This window comes from Protomyctophum bolini (genome assembly GCF_963924005.1).
Source record: "Protomyctophum bolini genome assembly, chromosome: 7".
Lineage (NCBI taxonomy): Eukaryota > Metazoa > Chordata > Actinopteri > Myctophiformes > Myctophidae > Protomyctophum > Protomyctophum bolini.
The window spans coordinates 34,615,022-34,629,325 of NC_137868.1; the positions used below are offsets into that span (position 1 = coordinate 34,615,022).

Below are 14,304 nucleotides of genomic sequence, written 5' to 3' on the forward strand. Positions count from 1 at the left end.
TAATTTACATCTGGCTTGCGTTCTCCTCCCAGTGCAATCAAATGGAGACACTTAAGGGTGAGTGCGAGAGGGCTGTAGAACAGAAGGGATGGCGAGGGTTTGGGAGCACAGGGACCTGCTGGGTGCAGGGTTGGCGGGCATGCAAGAGGAGCCAGTGAGCTGTTAAAATCAGCCCCTATCACTGCTCTATCAAAGGACAGCTCCCGAGCCAAATCACAGTCACATGCGGCGCACCGCACATTCAGGTCAATAAGCTTATAGGCGATTTACACAAACAACTCCTCCAGCAAGGTAGTAACAAAGTCATATTGGCTTTTCCTCTCCCTTTTAGCATTGTCTCTACCAAGGAAGCCCTTGAAAATGTCAATCTCTTGCATGAGACTTTAAGGAGCTCAAAACACTCTAATCCTGACCATTGAGCCTAGAGACAGGTCGCGGCTTCTGCAAATATAGAGCCCATGGAAGAAAGGATGGATTTTACAGTCACGTACAGTACTGTATTGTCCATTTAAATAGTGGATGTGGTGAATCATTATGACTGAATTCTTGGCTAGTGCTATGTTTTGGAGATGCGTCTAACCTACTGCCATGTTTCTAAACTCATCAACATATTGTCACCCCAAAAGTGGACCTATGGTAATGATTTCTATAATGTAATAAATACAGGGAATTCCTGCCAATGTCGCTCCAGTAGTACTGCCAGTCAGTTGATATAACATATTCGGTTGTTGATAGAGATTACACTGCGACAGATACGATTGCGAGAAGCAACCTTTTTCGCCAAAGTCAAGCATAGCTGTAAGACTACTCTACTATCTGAAAAATAGAGTTGAATTGTATGCAATTTGTGGCAGGCAGAGTACTCCAATGGGGGGAGGCTATTAGTGAAATGCCTTGCCACTGTCTCTTTAAATGCCAATAAATTCCCATCATTACAGAATCTGGCAGTTTTCCTCCCTGTCTGCAGCCGGGCTCTTTATCTCACTCTGCCTCAGTCTCTGAGCATGTAGATCTGGCCCAGTTAGATTGTCATACTTAACAAACATTAATGATTAATTTCCTCCACTGAGTCAAATGGGGCTAAAGGGATGACTCGATTCATCTTATCGCACCACAAATTAGCATTTCCCCATATTCTCTAGCATCAACTGTGCATTAAAATTCCACATTTACCATTCTAGGCGGCTGGCAGCCATGGCAAAAGAGCCAAGGAGATCTTCCTTTTCTGTCGCTGGAGATTCTGATTACTTCTGTGTTACACAAAAAATGTGGCCTAATTAATTCTGCCACTTTCTGTTTATTACTACTACTGTGAGTGAGATTACTCCCTGAGCATCCAAGGGGGTCAAGGTTGGCTTATTATTTTGTTGTACACTACAAAATATACAGGTGCCCTTCATCTGTAATGCAGTAAAATGTCTCTGTCTGCATAATAATTTTGACATTTTAGTGACATAGAGGGGATTGTACCATGTGAATGCAAATATTCATATGTAATCGTGTTAAATGTATTGTGATACTGTAAATATGAATGAATCAGAAACATGTGTGTGGTATACGCTGACTAAAACATATAATGTGGAAACCTTACAACCTTATAAGCAGATTGATGATTATTCCACATTCTGTTTGAAATATAATTGTGCCAATTGTACATTAATTAAATATACGGATATAAAGTAAATAAACAGACAGCTTTGCTATTTATTGAATTGTATTGGCTGTCAAAATACAGTATAACTGTTTCAAACTCCTTTCAAATTACTTTACAAACTCAATTACTGTAGTGTGTGTAACTCAAATACACTATAACCCAGTAGAGTACTGTATCGAAAAATATGGTTTACTGTAGTTCAAATTATAATCAGGCTATATACAGTAGCTTGTAGTCAATCCACTTGAAGAGGGGCAGCTTCGACCACAGGTGTGTTTCCCCGTTTGCTATTTGTTTTCATCACTAGCCATGACTGTTCCTCCTTGTTTGATTAGACTACACAAGGTAGCCTGAGGATCACCACGTTTCACCGCTGCATCGCCACGGCTCATCTTGGCAGTTTGTCATGAGCTTCGAGGAGACTATGTTTTTCACTGAGAGAAGATGACTTTGTTTCTAATGTGCACACAGTGAGCACCAGCCTCGGGTAGCCGACAGATGGGTTACTGCGAGGCAAAGTATCACTGGAGAAAGGAAAAAAAAACTAAACAAAAACAACATAATTACTGCAGTTTTACATTTTATCCCCCCATATGTTGTCATGCATGAAAATACCCCAAATTAACACTGTAAGCAGATGACTTGATTACTAGGCTATAAGCGAATTATATAAGCAGAATTTAGATACGAATGTTTCTGTCCCAAGCGTTTTGCTCCATATAAACGGTTGATCACTGTAACCGTGATCATTATAAGCACAGTTTCCACAGTAACAGTATTTCACAAAGGGTATTTTACATCTGTCATATGAGACGCATCCCATGGAAATTTATAGTCAGGGCCAGCTCGGGCAGTCGTTTGTCATCAAAGAATATTTTGAAGACACAAAGGGAGCCGCTTGTGACAACACCCTCTGCTGAACTTCACAGGCAACCCCCTCGTATGTTTCTCCTTACAATAAAGGACGAGAACCAGCAAGGTGAAATTTCACAATTTCAGTAAAAAGATGCCATTCAGTAAATAAAAATGGTATCTCTCTTACAATTATGGAGCTAGCTGTGTCAATAGAGTATAAATCTTGACTGTGGAGTCAGCGTGTTCATGTGGGTGGGCTTCACAAGCAGGCCTCCATAAAATGTGGAATTAACCGTACAGAGGAACTTGTTTGAGGAGGGATTCTTTTTAATCGCAAGGGAAAGCCAAGGTTATTTCTTAACATGTGTTTCTTCTTTCTCTTTTTCAGAGCACTCAATAGGTAGGCCCCCCTCTAATTTCATCTACAGTATGTACGGACTTCTCTCCCTTGGGTTCACTCCTATTGTACCAGGCTACTTCATTTCACACCTATGCTGTATCAAAATTGTCTGCATTTCTACAGTGCCGGTATCCAAAGTGCTTTATAATGTGCATTACATTCGCAAACGTAAAGAACCTGGTCTGCTCAAGGACACAATTCTGGGAAGAGCCGGCCAGCCGGGGATCAAACCAAGAACCTTCTGTTTCCCAAACAGCGGCCACTGCTGCCCCTTATGTTGTCGCTGTCGGGTGTAAACCTTGTATGTCCAAAATAATTATTGTAAAAAAGAAAATCTACAAGCGATGCGAGGCATTGTGAGCTTGTGGATTGGCTATTTTCTGTTTACTTTTGTATACAGAGATACAAAGTTTCTGCCTGACAGGCTGACAGCAGCGATGCCTGGTGTTATTGACCACATTCATGCGGCAGCAATTTGGCTCTCGCGTTATTGTAGAAAACTGCTGATTATGGTCAGTTGCCAGAGGCTTCTCGGAATTTCATGGAAGATGACAAGGTACTGGTAAAAATAAGATAGCTGATCCAGTGCACAAACACACACAGTTAGTTATAGCACAGATGGATACAGCAGAGCATTGTAGAGGAACGTGCATAAGGCTAGGGAACGACATGCTGACTGTCAATTTGAAGTTTTACCAGTGTTATTTCTATAACCAGAGCCGGTGTAGTGACGGATGCAGCAGGGAAACAAACACCAACAGCTCAAATGGCATCGTCACCAGCCCATAGAATCATCACCAACCCAACACGCAGATTCTCAAGCCACATACAGGCCAAGATGGGGTTTCAAGGTGCTCCATCCACTTATCTAAGGAGCCCCGTTTCTGCGAGGGTAAGGCAAACGGTTGAGTCTTTGGTGGCATTCAACTTCTTGACCTTTGCGCCTTTAAGCAGCTTTGCTACTTCACCGCACTCTGATCAAAGTTAATAAGTGCTTCATATGTTAATGAAAATTGGTACTCCTCTTTGTGTTCCTACAGCTTTTTAATACCTATTATAGGCTGAAACTTTTAATGGAGGTTTTAGGTCCCCCTGACAAGCCCATTTCAGAGAGTGACTACACAGATACAAGGCTAAGCTAAGACCAGAGAGTCACTGCTCTGTGGAGGAACCTTACACGAGAGACCTTATTCTCGGGGAAGCTGCAGAAGATAAAGGCCATGGGATGAGTGGCTGCTTTAAAACCAACGTTCACGTCCACACAGGGCTAATTACAGCACACCATCACATTTGAGAGGGTTTAGTTAATCAAGGGGGCTCTCTTTTGCTTCCTATAGTCGAGGAATAACACACTTAAACCGTTTAATGCGGCCAGGATTGCGTCCTGTTTAATTCATGGCAGTATCACATAAGTGGGGCAAAAAAATTAAGCCACTCAGACATAGGTTTAAATTAGTTTGAAAGAGATCTAATTGAGGAGCGGATCATGGGGGAAATGGCTACACCTGATGCTTGTGCACAACTTGCCACGGGGAGAGAAAGAAACTGGACAGTACATAATTTAGGACTTAGGAGGAAATGGGAGACTTAGCTAAGCTTAGATAACAAAAGTTTAAAAAAAAAAGAATCTGACTAGTAAGGCATGTATATGACAAGGGAGAGATTACTGGTGTACTGGAAAAGGAGTATTTGGCACTTTGGATTGCTATTTAGCGTGACTTTATTGAGAAATGCGATACAAGTCACAGTCTCTCCTACGGTCTTACCCAAGACAATAAGGATGAACTGGCTTTAACAAGGTTCTTTGAAGATTTGAGAAGTTGTGATTTTCTGTGCTGTACCCTCCAATATGTACTGCAGGCTCTTGTAACTACTGGGTCATGGTGAAATCATTGAGTGTAATTTTAAGTTTATTGCAATATATGATGAGGGGAACAAAGGGTAAAGAGAAAGGAGGGCTTGTTGGTAATTGCAATTTTCAAACAATTGCGGCTTTTAACATTTCTTGAGAACAAAAGGAACGCATTATTGATACGATTACCAGGGCAAAGCACACCTGAAACATGAAAGATTTATTTTGTTCTGAAGACGTCTTCAAAAATGTAATCCCACAAGGCAAATCAGTTTAAAAGTGTAAAAATTCAAACAGAAGAAGAAAGACAGAGACAGACATTCAAAGGGTTTCTTCTTCATTAAAAAGTCAAATTTATGGCATTCGTGAGCCAGTGAGAGTGGGGACACCTGGGGTAGTGAAGCCTTGTGTCTGGGGGGTAGAATGGAGTTGGGAAGGAGCGCGTGTGTGTGTGTGTGTGTGTGTGTGTGTGTGTGTGTGACAGCTCTGTCATCTTCGTACTATAACCTGGAGCAGACCACAAATTAGCTCCTGTGATGGCGAGGTGTGACCAAAATGAAACAAACATACAAAGAAGCAATCTAATTGAATTGGAGTTCAAAGAGGACTTGGGCGGCTCCGGCGACGCCAGGCCCTTTCTAGTCCTGGACCTCCGAGCAATAGCAGGTGCTGCTGAGGGTTCAGAGAAATGTAGTTGGGCTACAAAGGGACTGGCTACGCTCTCCAGTGGCATCGCTGCACTGTAGCACACCTTCACAGGGCCTATCACAGTGGAAGAGCCAATGTAGCGGGTGCCATCTTTCGCTCAGATCAAACCACTCCTCTTGGCAGGATTGTGGGGGATCAAATCTCTATATATATACTGTATATGGCTTTAAGTCTAGGCGGCGATATGAGAGAAACTTCTGATCTGGACACCCATTGCGCCAGATAGTTTGTTGTCCATGTTTTATTTCGCATATGGTTTAAATACGTTTATGAATCTCATTAGGTCTCATTTGATTTCAACTTATTTTTTTATGCTTGTCAATCATCACACAGTATGTGGTGTGTAACCTTTTGTCTCATATAGACAATGTATGTGGTGTATAATGATACATGTAATATATCGTCACCGTCGGATGGAAAAAAGGTTCTAAAACTAAAAGGTTAGTTAGTTCTCAGGGAATGTTCTAATGGATCCAGTGTATTTAATTATTATTTAGTCCCAAGCTCTTGGGAAAAGCTCTCTCTTAAAAATTAACAACTTTTTCTTTCACTTTTACAATGTTAACAAATGTCCAAAATAGCTGATCAAGCCCACAATGCACGCCATTGTTCTGGGCTTGTAGATTATAAAAAGGTGAAACATGGAGATAGAAGGTTTCTGCCTGATGATATACAGTACGAAGTATAGTTTAGAGTATAGTTTGGTTAAAAAACAAAAAAAACAATGCCCAAGTGATAACAAACTTAAAGAAAGAACATCTTGGTCCTAACCTTTGTTGCAGAAGTACTCCATGTCTTCACAGGCCATGTTCTCTGACTCAAACTCTGCAGAGAAGTTCTCCTCCACGGAGAACTCCTCTTTGGTCATGAGCTCATTCTCCTCCGAGACGCACTCCTCCTCGTCTTCCTCCAGGCCAGCCTCCAGAGGACCTGCAGGGAATGCACACACACACACACACACACACACACACACACACACACACACACACACACACACACACACACACAGGAGGGGATGTTGAATAGTTTCATCACATCCTTCAGGCTTTTTTTGTTTCCCTCGTTACAAATGCAGATACAGTAACAGTTCACTGTACAGTGCTATCTATGCTCTGCATACTACACCTGAAACTGTGTCAGTGAAGGATGGTATGATACCGTCACTGTTGGAAGGAGACCTTTTACTGTATGTCCAAAACTGTTACTTTTCATAGCAACACTGTAAAGTTTTCTATGCTCAAGACCCTGATGTTAGATAGGAGCGTGTGGAGTGCAGGGATTCAGGAGTCCTGAGTTGGTGTTGCCTAGACTGCACTTTCGCATCACACTCAAATCGCTTGTCACTTTTCAGGAAATGGAAAAATGAACCTGTGTCCCAATGGATCCAATGTTATTATATTGTCACAAGCTCTTGTCAACACCTTTTCATTGGTTACATATTTATAAAACCCACAGACAGACATCTTAACCACTTGAGAAAGTTGAAATATGGAGGGGTACAAGCCAAGGTTTCTGAATGACGATATATCCTGGTGTTCAGTTCAATACAAGCAAGGATATGGCTGTGTGAATAAAGCATGGTATTATAGCTAAGGAATTCCCAAAGATTCTCCCCACTAGCAAGCAACTGAAAAAAGCCCTGTTGAGACTGAATAAAGCAAAACAAGCTGACATGCAGCCAAGGTGAGTGTTGATGTTAATCCCACTACCTGCAAGACAAAACCTCAGAGACGAAGAAGAAAAAAAAGAAGCAGGAAAGAAAGAAAAAAACTTCCTTTTCCAGACTTTTCATACGAGCATCAGCATGGGAGGAGGAAAAGAAAATACTTTTATTAATTTGTTAGCCTTATCAGAGGGTACAATGTTGATTTTCCATTTACATTCCATGCCTCCGGGTAATACACCAGTGCAATCTTAAAGGAGACACTTTTCCGTGTGATTAATTTTCCCCCCTCTGTGCAATATTATTTCTTTAAATCTAAATGATTTCCGAGTTTTTGCTTGTAGCTGTACATCTCTTTTTGGTATTTGCATATTACCATTTTGCTTCAATCAAGGGCGCTGATGGAATTACTGTACGGCTACCTGAATTGTATTAGTTCTGAATGAAAATAAATAAAATAAAAAGCACCATCTCACCCGGCATTTGAATGTTATTAACATAATGTGCCGTGTGCACACCTCTCCGTCCCTCCCCAACATATCTCCACCGTCACCCCATGAATTACCACACTAGAGGAATGATGGAGCTTTTCAAGTAGCTATACAGTACAGTTACTTCACATTTGAAATAACACTTGTGGCAGTTGGGCAAGAAGCCTGCATGCGTTTTCGCATTCGACAAACAAACAAATATTAGCTTTCTCTAGCTGTGACTGTGTGTTTAAATTGCGAGGGCGGGGGGATCATTATGAAGCACCTTTGTTGTCACTGCTGCCGAGATGTGAACACTCTATCCATTCCCTCCTGTCACACATGAGCCAGGTTGCAGCCTCCCAGCACATCGTCCTGGAGCTGGGAGTATGTACTGTAGTCTGAGGCTGAGCATGTATCCGCCCGACACCTTTCAACATGTTTGTTCTATTGTAACGGGAGCGAGACCCTTGGCTTTAATAAAGCAATAATTTCACTTCAGAAAGTGGGGGCTTGGCGTGACTCTCCTGTTCCCCTTTCTTCCCGCACGGCACCTCATAAAAGCCCCCCCCCCCCCCCCCCCCTCCCATGATCTCCAACAAACTGCTCGTTCTTTTCATTAGCCTTATAAATTACTCCTTTGTAGAAGTCTACATCTGCAGGAGCCCCGGACATGAAAAGAATTAGCACACAGATCTCTAATAGACACTGTGGAGGCAAGAGTGGTGCTTTGAATTAGGATACAGTTTTTATGATCTAATCTGATGCCTGAACTGCTGATTCGCTGAGGAGCGAAGTGAGGCGTGAAGTGACTCAATGAGTCCACCATCGCTCGAGATGATATTGAGAGATAAATATCGGCATATCAAGGGGGAGATTGCATGACTGGAATTAAATGTGTCTGCCAAGGCAATTGAGGACGGTGCGAAAGAAAGGGGGTGTGTGTGTGTGTGGGGGGGGGGGGGGGATACATTTCTTTACAGACTGTACACATTCCATTACACAGCTGAATAAGAACTGTGTGTACAACGATTCTTCCCTGTTGCTGGCAAATAGAGCAACACCGCCGCACCACGGAAAATAGACCTAACGTGATAATAAGAGTAAAGGGAGATTACAGATAAACTTCATGGTCAATAAGACACAAAGATTAGGCAGATAAGATGAGATAGAGCCAGGGTTTAATGGACTCAAAATGAGGCCATCTCGGTGCCTTAGTCTAGCAGATACTAACTAAAATTGACCATTTTTGAACTGATAGGGAATAGGAGATACCCCGGGTTTACTGAATGTGGCAAACACCGTCGCACACATTAGAGGGCCCGATGGCTGCTCCTCGTGGACTCTACGTAGATTACTAAAGTTTGTCGGCATTCTCACATGTTTAGGTTATTATTATACAGTATTCATTGCATGGAGAGACCTGAAATTATTTCAGAGACAGCAATGATAAGAATAATGACTTTCTAAACGACTAGCACTGCACTCCTAACTCATTTTCTGATAGTGGCGTTCCAGCTATATTTAGTTGTGTACTGTTTAAAATCCTGTCACATTCACTGTGTGACCCACGCTTGTTGGTGCAATGCTATAGGCGCTGCTGACGAATGGGCCAGAGGAATGCCTGCTGCTTTGCCCTCTTATCAAGCCTCCTCTAGAGTTCAGATGGCCAATGACACTGCCGAGAGAGAGCGTTTGCATTTCACTTTCCAACAGAAAACAACACCCACCGCCTCCACAAAGCTTGTGACTCATTATTACGACACGCACAAAAGTCTGTGAAACAAAGACATTTTAAAAGGATAAGATGTCTCGCTGGGGAGATGGTTTTGTGTATAACCAACTAACCAGCAGCAGCAGATACAGTCACTGGGACAGCCACGCAGTAGGCATGGTCTCTTTGATTCTTGGTATGAGACAGTTGTCTCTGTCTGTACGATCTAAGCGCTGCTGGGCTGTCTTACACAAATATTATTAACCCCTTAAGCTCTATATATTTCACTGTATGATAAAATAGTGTGAGAATAGCTGATCACAACACGTCGCAATGCAACATTGTGAGCTTGTAGATGTGCTGTTTTCGATATTTTGACAGATTTATGAAATTGTGGGGGGAGATTTACTGAAAGTCTTCGGCTATAATGTCCCAAATAGCGACACACGGGTAAATGTGGTTAATTCAGCGATACCTGCTACACTAAACAAGGCTTTAGACAGATAACCCTGAGCTGGATTTCCTCTCAATCTCAGTCATTTGAAAAGACACTGCTCCAGGAAACTGTGCCCTGCTTCCGACCACCACTAGCCCCGCAGCCCCATCTGAACCCCTCCTCAGTCAGTGTCAGTGTCCAGTTCTCCCCCCCAGTCCACCCCCCACAACCCGTCCATCCTGGACTCTATCATCCGCATTCATCTGGGTCTTCCCCTGCTGACAAGAGGAGGAAATCTCAGCCCTGTTCAAATAGTCATGCAGCCAGGAGCGGCCAATGCTAATAGAGACATTGGGTAGCCTGAATGCAGGCTTGATCACAGTGGCTCTTTTGTTCATGGCGTGGCCTCTGTCTGATAGGGATCGGCCATGCGGAGTGGAGCCTCCGAGAGGGATATGGTAATGCCCCCGCTGAGTCTATAAAACGGGGTTGATACTCCGGGACCATATGATGGACAGAGGATTAATGAGTCACAGAGGAAAGGGAAGCAGGGCAGAGCGGACCGTGGGCCGAGGTGCAGGAATGGGCACATCCGTCATGAAAAAGTAATGTCGCTCACTCGCTCACTCGCTCACTCACTCACTCACTCACTCACTCACTCCCAGTAAATCGGTTTTCGTTTAAAAAAAATGTGCCTCATTGAACTAAAACCACGAAGGGATGGACACATGGCAGTGATGCCCCCCCCCCACCCACACACACACACACACACCATGCAGTAAAATCCAGAGTGTTCATTTAACCCCCACACCCGCTGTGCAGCTTTCCTCAAAAATATCATAAAAAAGACTTCCCAATGAGTGCTGTGTACATGTGTGCTGTGTACGTGTGTGTGTGTGTGTGTGTGTGTGTGTGTGTGTGTGTGTGTGTGTGTGTGCGCGTGTGTGTGTGTGTGTGTGGGTGTGTGTGTGTGTGTGTGTGTGTGTGTGTGCGCATGCGTGCGTGTGTGTGAGAGAGTCTGAACGGTGTGAGTGACTGCTAATTTCATGGCATGCTTTTTCAACCGTCCGCAATGTGGGGAGCTTGTGGTCGGGCTGCGATAGCGATACCTCGCATTATCAGCCGGCTCCACAGTGTGATGTGCGGATCACAAACCCAGCCTTCTCTGCAGCTCCCCTAATTAGAGGTGAGGTAATTGAATCTGACAGAACAAAGCAGCAGATCTCTAGAAGCATGCTAATCATTTTTCGCTCCCACCTATACAGTTTCTCCGTCCAAAAAGGTCCATTGAAAACGTGTCCAAGCTGCTGGCCTGGGGATAAAAACGTGAGCACCTGAGACTATACACGAGTCAAATCCTGAGTGCTCGTTTAGCTCTGAGAGTGGACAAATGTAACCAAATGGACCCATTTGCATTGCATATTGCACGCTATATCCGAACTACAACTGGCTAAATGAGCACTGAGGATTTTACTGTGTATAATGCATAATGCAAGGCAGCCTGAAAAATCCAGCAGGCCGTATACAGCTCGACCCCCTGCCAAGTCCCGTGCTCCCTGTGACTGGCTCCTTTGTGCCATCGCTGATACCCGGGGCCCTTCACACACCTCCAGGTTAATGCACACATACGCCACAGGACTCTCCAAACGTACTGTATGCAGGGAGGAAATATTGAAATATATCGTTGCCGTTGGGCAGAAACCTTTTATCTCCATGTTATTAACTTTTTAGTTTTTTTCGTAAATTAACGGCCCTATAGTTGATCACACTACAGTGTCACACAAAACATCAAAAGTAGCAGATCCATAAGCTCGAAGCGAGGCATGAAACTTTTTTAATCCTGAAAAGTAACAGTTTTGGACATACAGTATGAGGTTTCCACCGGATATAGACTTTGTCTCAAGTTACAAAGCGGCTGCCCGCTCGCTCGCACGCTTCGTAACCCTACAGTGCTGGTTCCCAGTGAACAGGTAGACTCAGGCCGTATACACCTTCAGTCTTGCGTTTAATACCCACGCAGCGGGAGAAAAGAAACGGATACACACACACACACACACACACACACCTCTGTCTCCTGCTGCAAAGTGTGAAAATGAGAGTAACCGTTTTGTCTGGTCTCTGGTACGGCGGGGTTGAGGCGTCTATAACGAGGGAGGAGGAGAAGGAGAGTGGAGGGATATTGGTGAGAGACTTGGGGGGAGATCTTGTGCGCTGCTCTCTAATGACCTGTGGGATGCTGAGGGCTCCCTCGGCCTTGGAGGAGGCCCAGTGTATAGGTTACAGGGCTCAAGCCTCTAATTTAATCCTTGATCACTGTAATAAAATAGATACCATTTATGCAATTCTTTAATAGCTTAATATGCCACAGAAACCCTCAAAGGAATTAATCATTTCAAACGAAAGGGGGGGGGTTGTATAACCGCCCAAACCATAAGAAAGAAAGAAAGAAAGAAAGAAAGAAAGAAAGAAAGAAAGAAAGAAAGAAAGAAAGAAAGAAAGAAGCCACTACAGCCTGTTCTCAAGTTTGAACTTGTACAGATTATGATGTGTATGTGCGTGCGCATGTGTGTGCGTGCGTATGTACTTGTGTACTACTATACTTGTGAGGGTCAAACGCCCCCACAAGTATAGTATATATAAATAGATATTGTGAAGGCTATTTTCCTGGTCCTCACAAAATAGATGATTGTTTTATGGTGAAAAGGTCTAAAAGATTTTACAATAAGGTTGGGCGGTTAGGATAAGGTATTAAGAGGTAAGGTTAGGCGTTGGGTATATGGAGTTATGCCTGATTAATAGTTTATGTTACGAGCCGGTGTCTCTCACCAAAATGAAAGTAGCAGATCTACAAGCTCACAACACATCGCAGTGTATTTTCAGTTATTAGGATTAGGGTTAAAAATAGCACAAAACGTGAAGAAATAAAATACAATGTTGCCAAGCATAGTAATACAAGCATGTGTGTGTGTGTGTGTGTGTGTGTGTGTGTGTGTGTGTGTGTGTGTGTGTGTGTGTGTGTGTGTGCGTGTGCGTGTGCATGTGCATGTGCGTGCGCGTGTTGGGAGGGGCACAGAGCAGCTTCAGTAGGCACGGGGTGTGTTCTTCAGAGCTGCTGTGTGTGACCAAGAATAAGCAATGGTATTGTTTAACTTGATTTTCCGGTTGCTAAGCAATGTAATTGTGGTGATTAGAAATGGCTGCGCTCCTAAATTCGGGCACTTACAATCAACAGTCAACAAAACTGCTTCAAAACTCAGCAGCGGAGCTCCTATGGAAATTGCGGTGAACAAGAGCGAGGGCGGGTTTATCGTAGGCTGAATAAACATGATCACTTGGGCGCACGTGGACACACACACGCGCGCGCGCACAAACACACACGCGTGCAAACACACACGCGTGCACTCACGCACGCACGTACGCACACACACACACACACACACACACACACACACACACACACACACACACACACACACACACACACACACACACAGAAAACACAGATCTACAAGCTCACAACGCACCACAGTGCGAGTAGATCAGCTGTTTTCCAGTGTGTGACAACAGACTCTGCCCTTAATTGTAAGGCTTGTTTGTTTGTTTGAATTCTCTTGTGAGAACCAGGAAAGTTGTCCTCAATGTCTATTTCTAAATGTCTATATACTAGTGGGGACATTTGGCCTTCTTCACAAGTATAGTAATACAAATACATGCATGCATGCATGCACGCATGCACACACACCAGACACCACACACACACACACACACACACACACACACACACACACACACACACACACACACACACACACAGAGTCAGAAATGCATTCTTCTGGGAAGCTGTGGTGCCACAGATGACAAGGCAGAGGCTCTGTTGTCAGGCATTGTTATGACATCATGCGTTGAGATGGCGCTCTAAGTTTACACTACAGTACTGCATGTTCACGGTCCAGGGAGAGAAACACAGACACACCCTTTGGCTGCCGGGGACTATAAGAAACCCATATCACCATCAAATGATTCATGTTGACAACTGGACAGAGTGTTAACCAGAGGCAGAATAATGTTTCTCAAAGGTTTTTGTTTTATTTTTTGTCATGACAATAAAGAAAAGAGAAAGTCAAAGACAAAGACGGTCTGCATAATAAAAGAGAAAGTCAAAGAGAAAGACCGTCTGCATATTTCTGTTGTTGAGTATCTCAATGTAATGGAGGACAACGTTGGAGCACAGCGTGTTTACAGAGTCGCTAGGCCCTGTGTTGTCGAGCCCAGTGTTTCTGTCAGGACTGTTGAGGAGGAAGAACACGGACGCGCTTATTTCTTTATCCAATGGATTAGAATTGGAAGAGCATGAAAACATGCTGGCATTTGACTATGCCATTAAAATGCTGGAGGCACCTCTGAGCATGCCCGAGGGCTTCTGCTCATGCCAGCCTGCTTCTCTGTGGAGCTCGCTGGGCCCTGCTTCACTCTAAGCCCTGTTTACATTGCGCCGTACCACCGTGTGACACCATCAAAAAATGGTTGATCTATAAGCTCACAGTGTGCCACG

General features: G+C 43.7%; 1 protein-coding gene across 1 annotated transcript in view; it reads right to left on the minus strand.

Annotated features, from left to right (window-relative positions):
* zfpm2a (zinc finger protein, FOG family member 2a) overlaps window positions 1–14,304 on the minus strand; it is a 143,670-nt gene that overhangs the window by 97,014 nt on the left and 32,352 nt on the right. Inside the window, exon 2 of the mRNA XM_080768012.1 lies at window positions 6,241–6,399. Coding sequence (XP_080624138.1) covers window positions 6,241–6,399 — 159 coding nt within the window. The remainder of the gene's footprint in view (window positions 1–6,240; window positions 6,400–14,304) is intronic.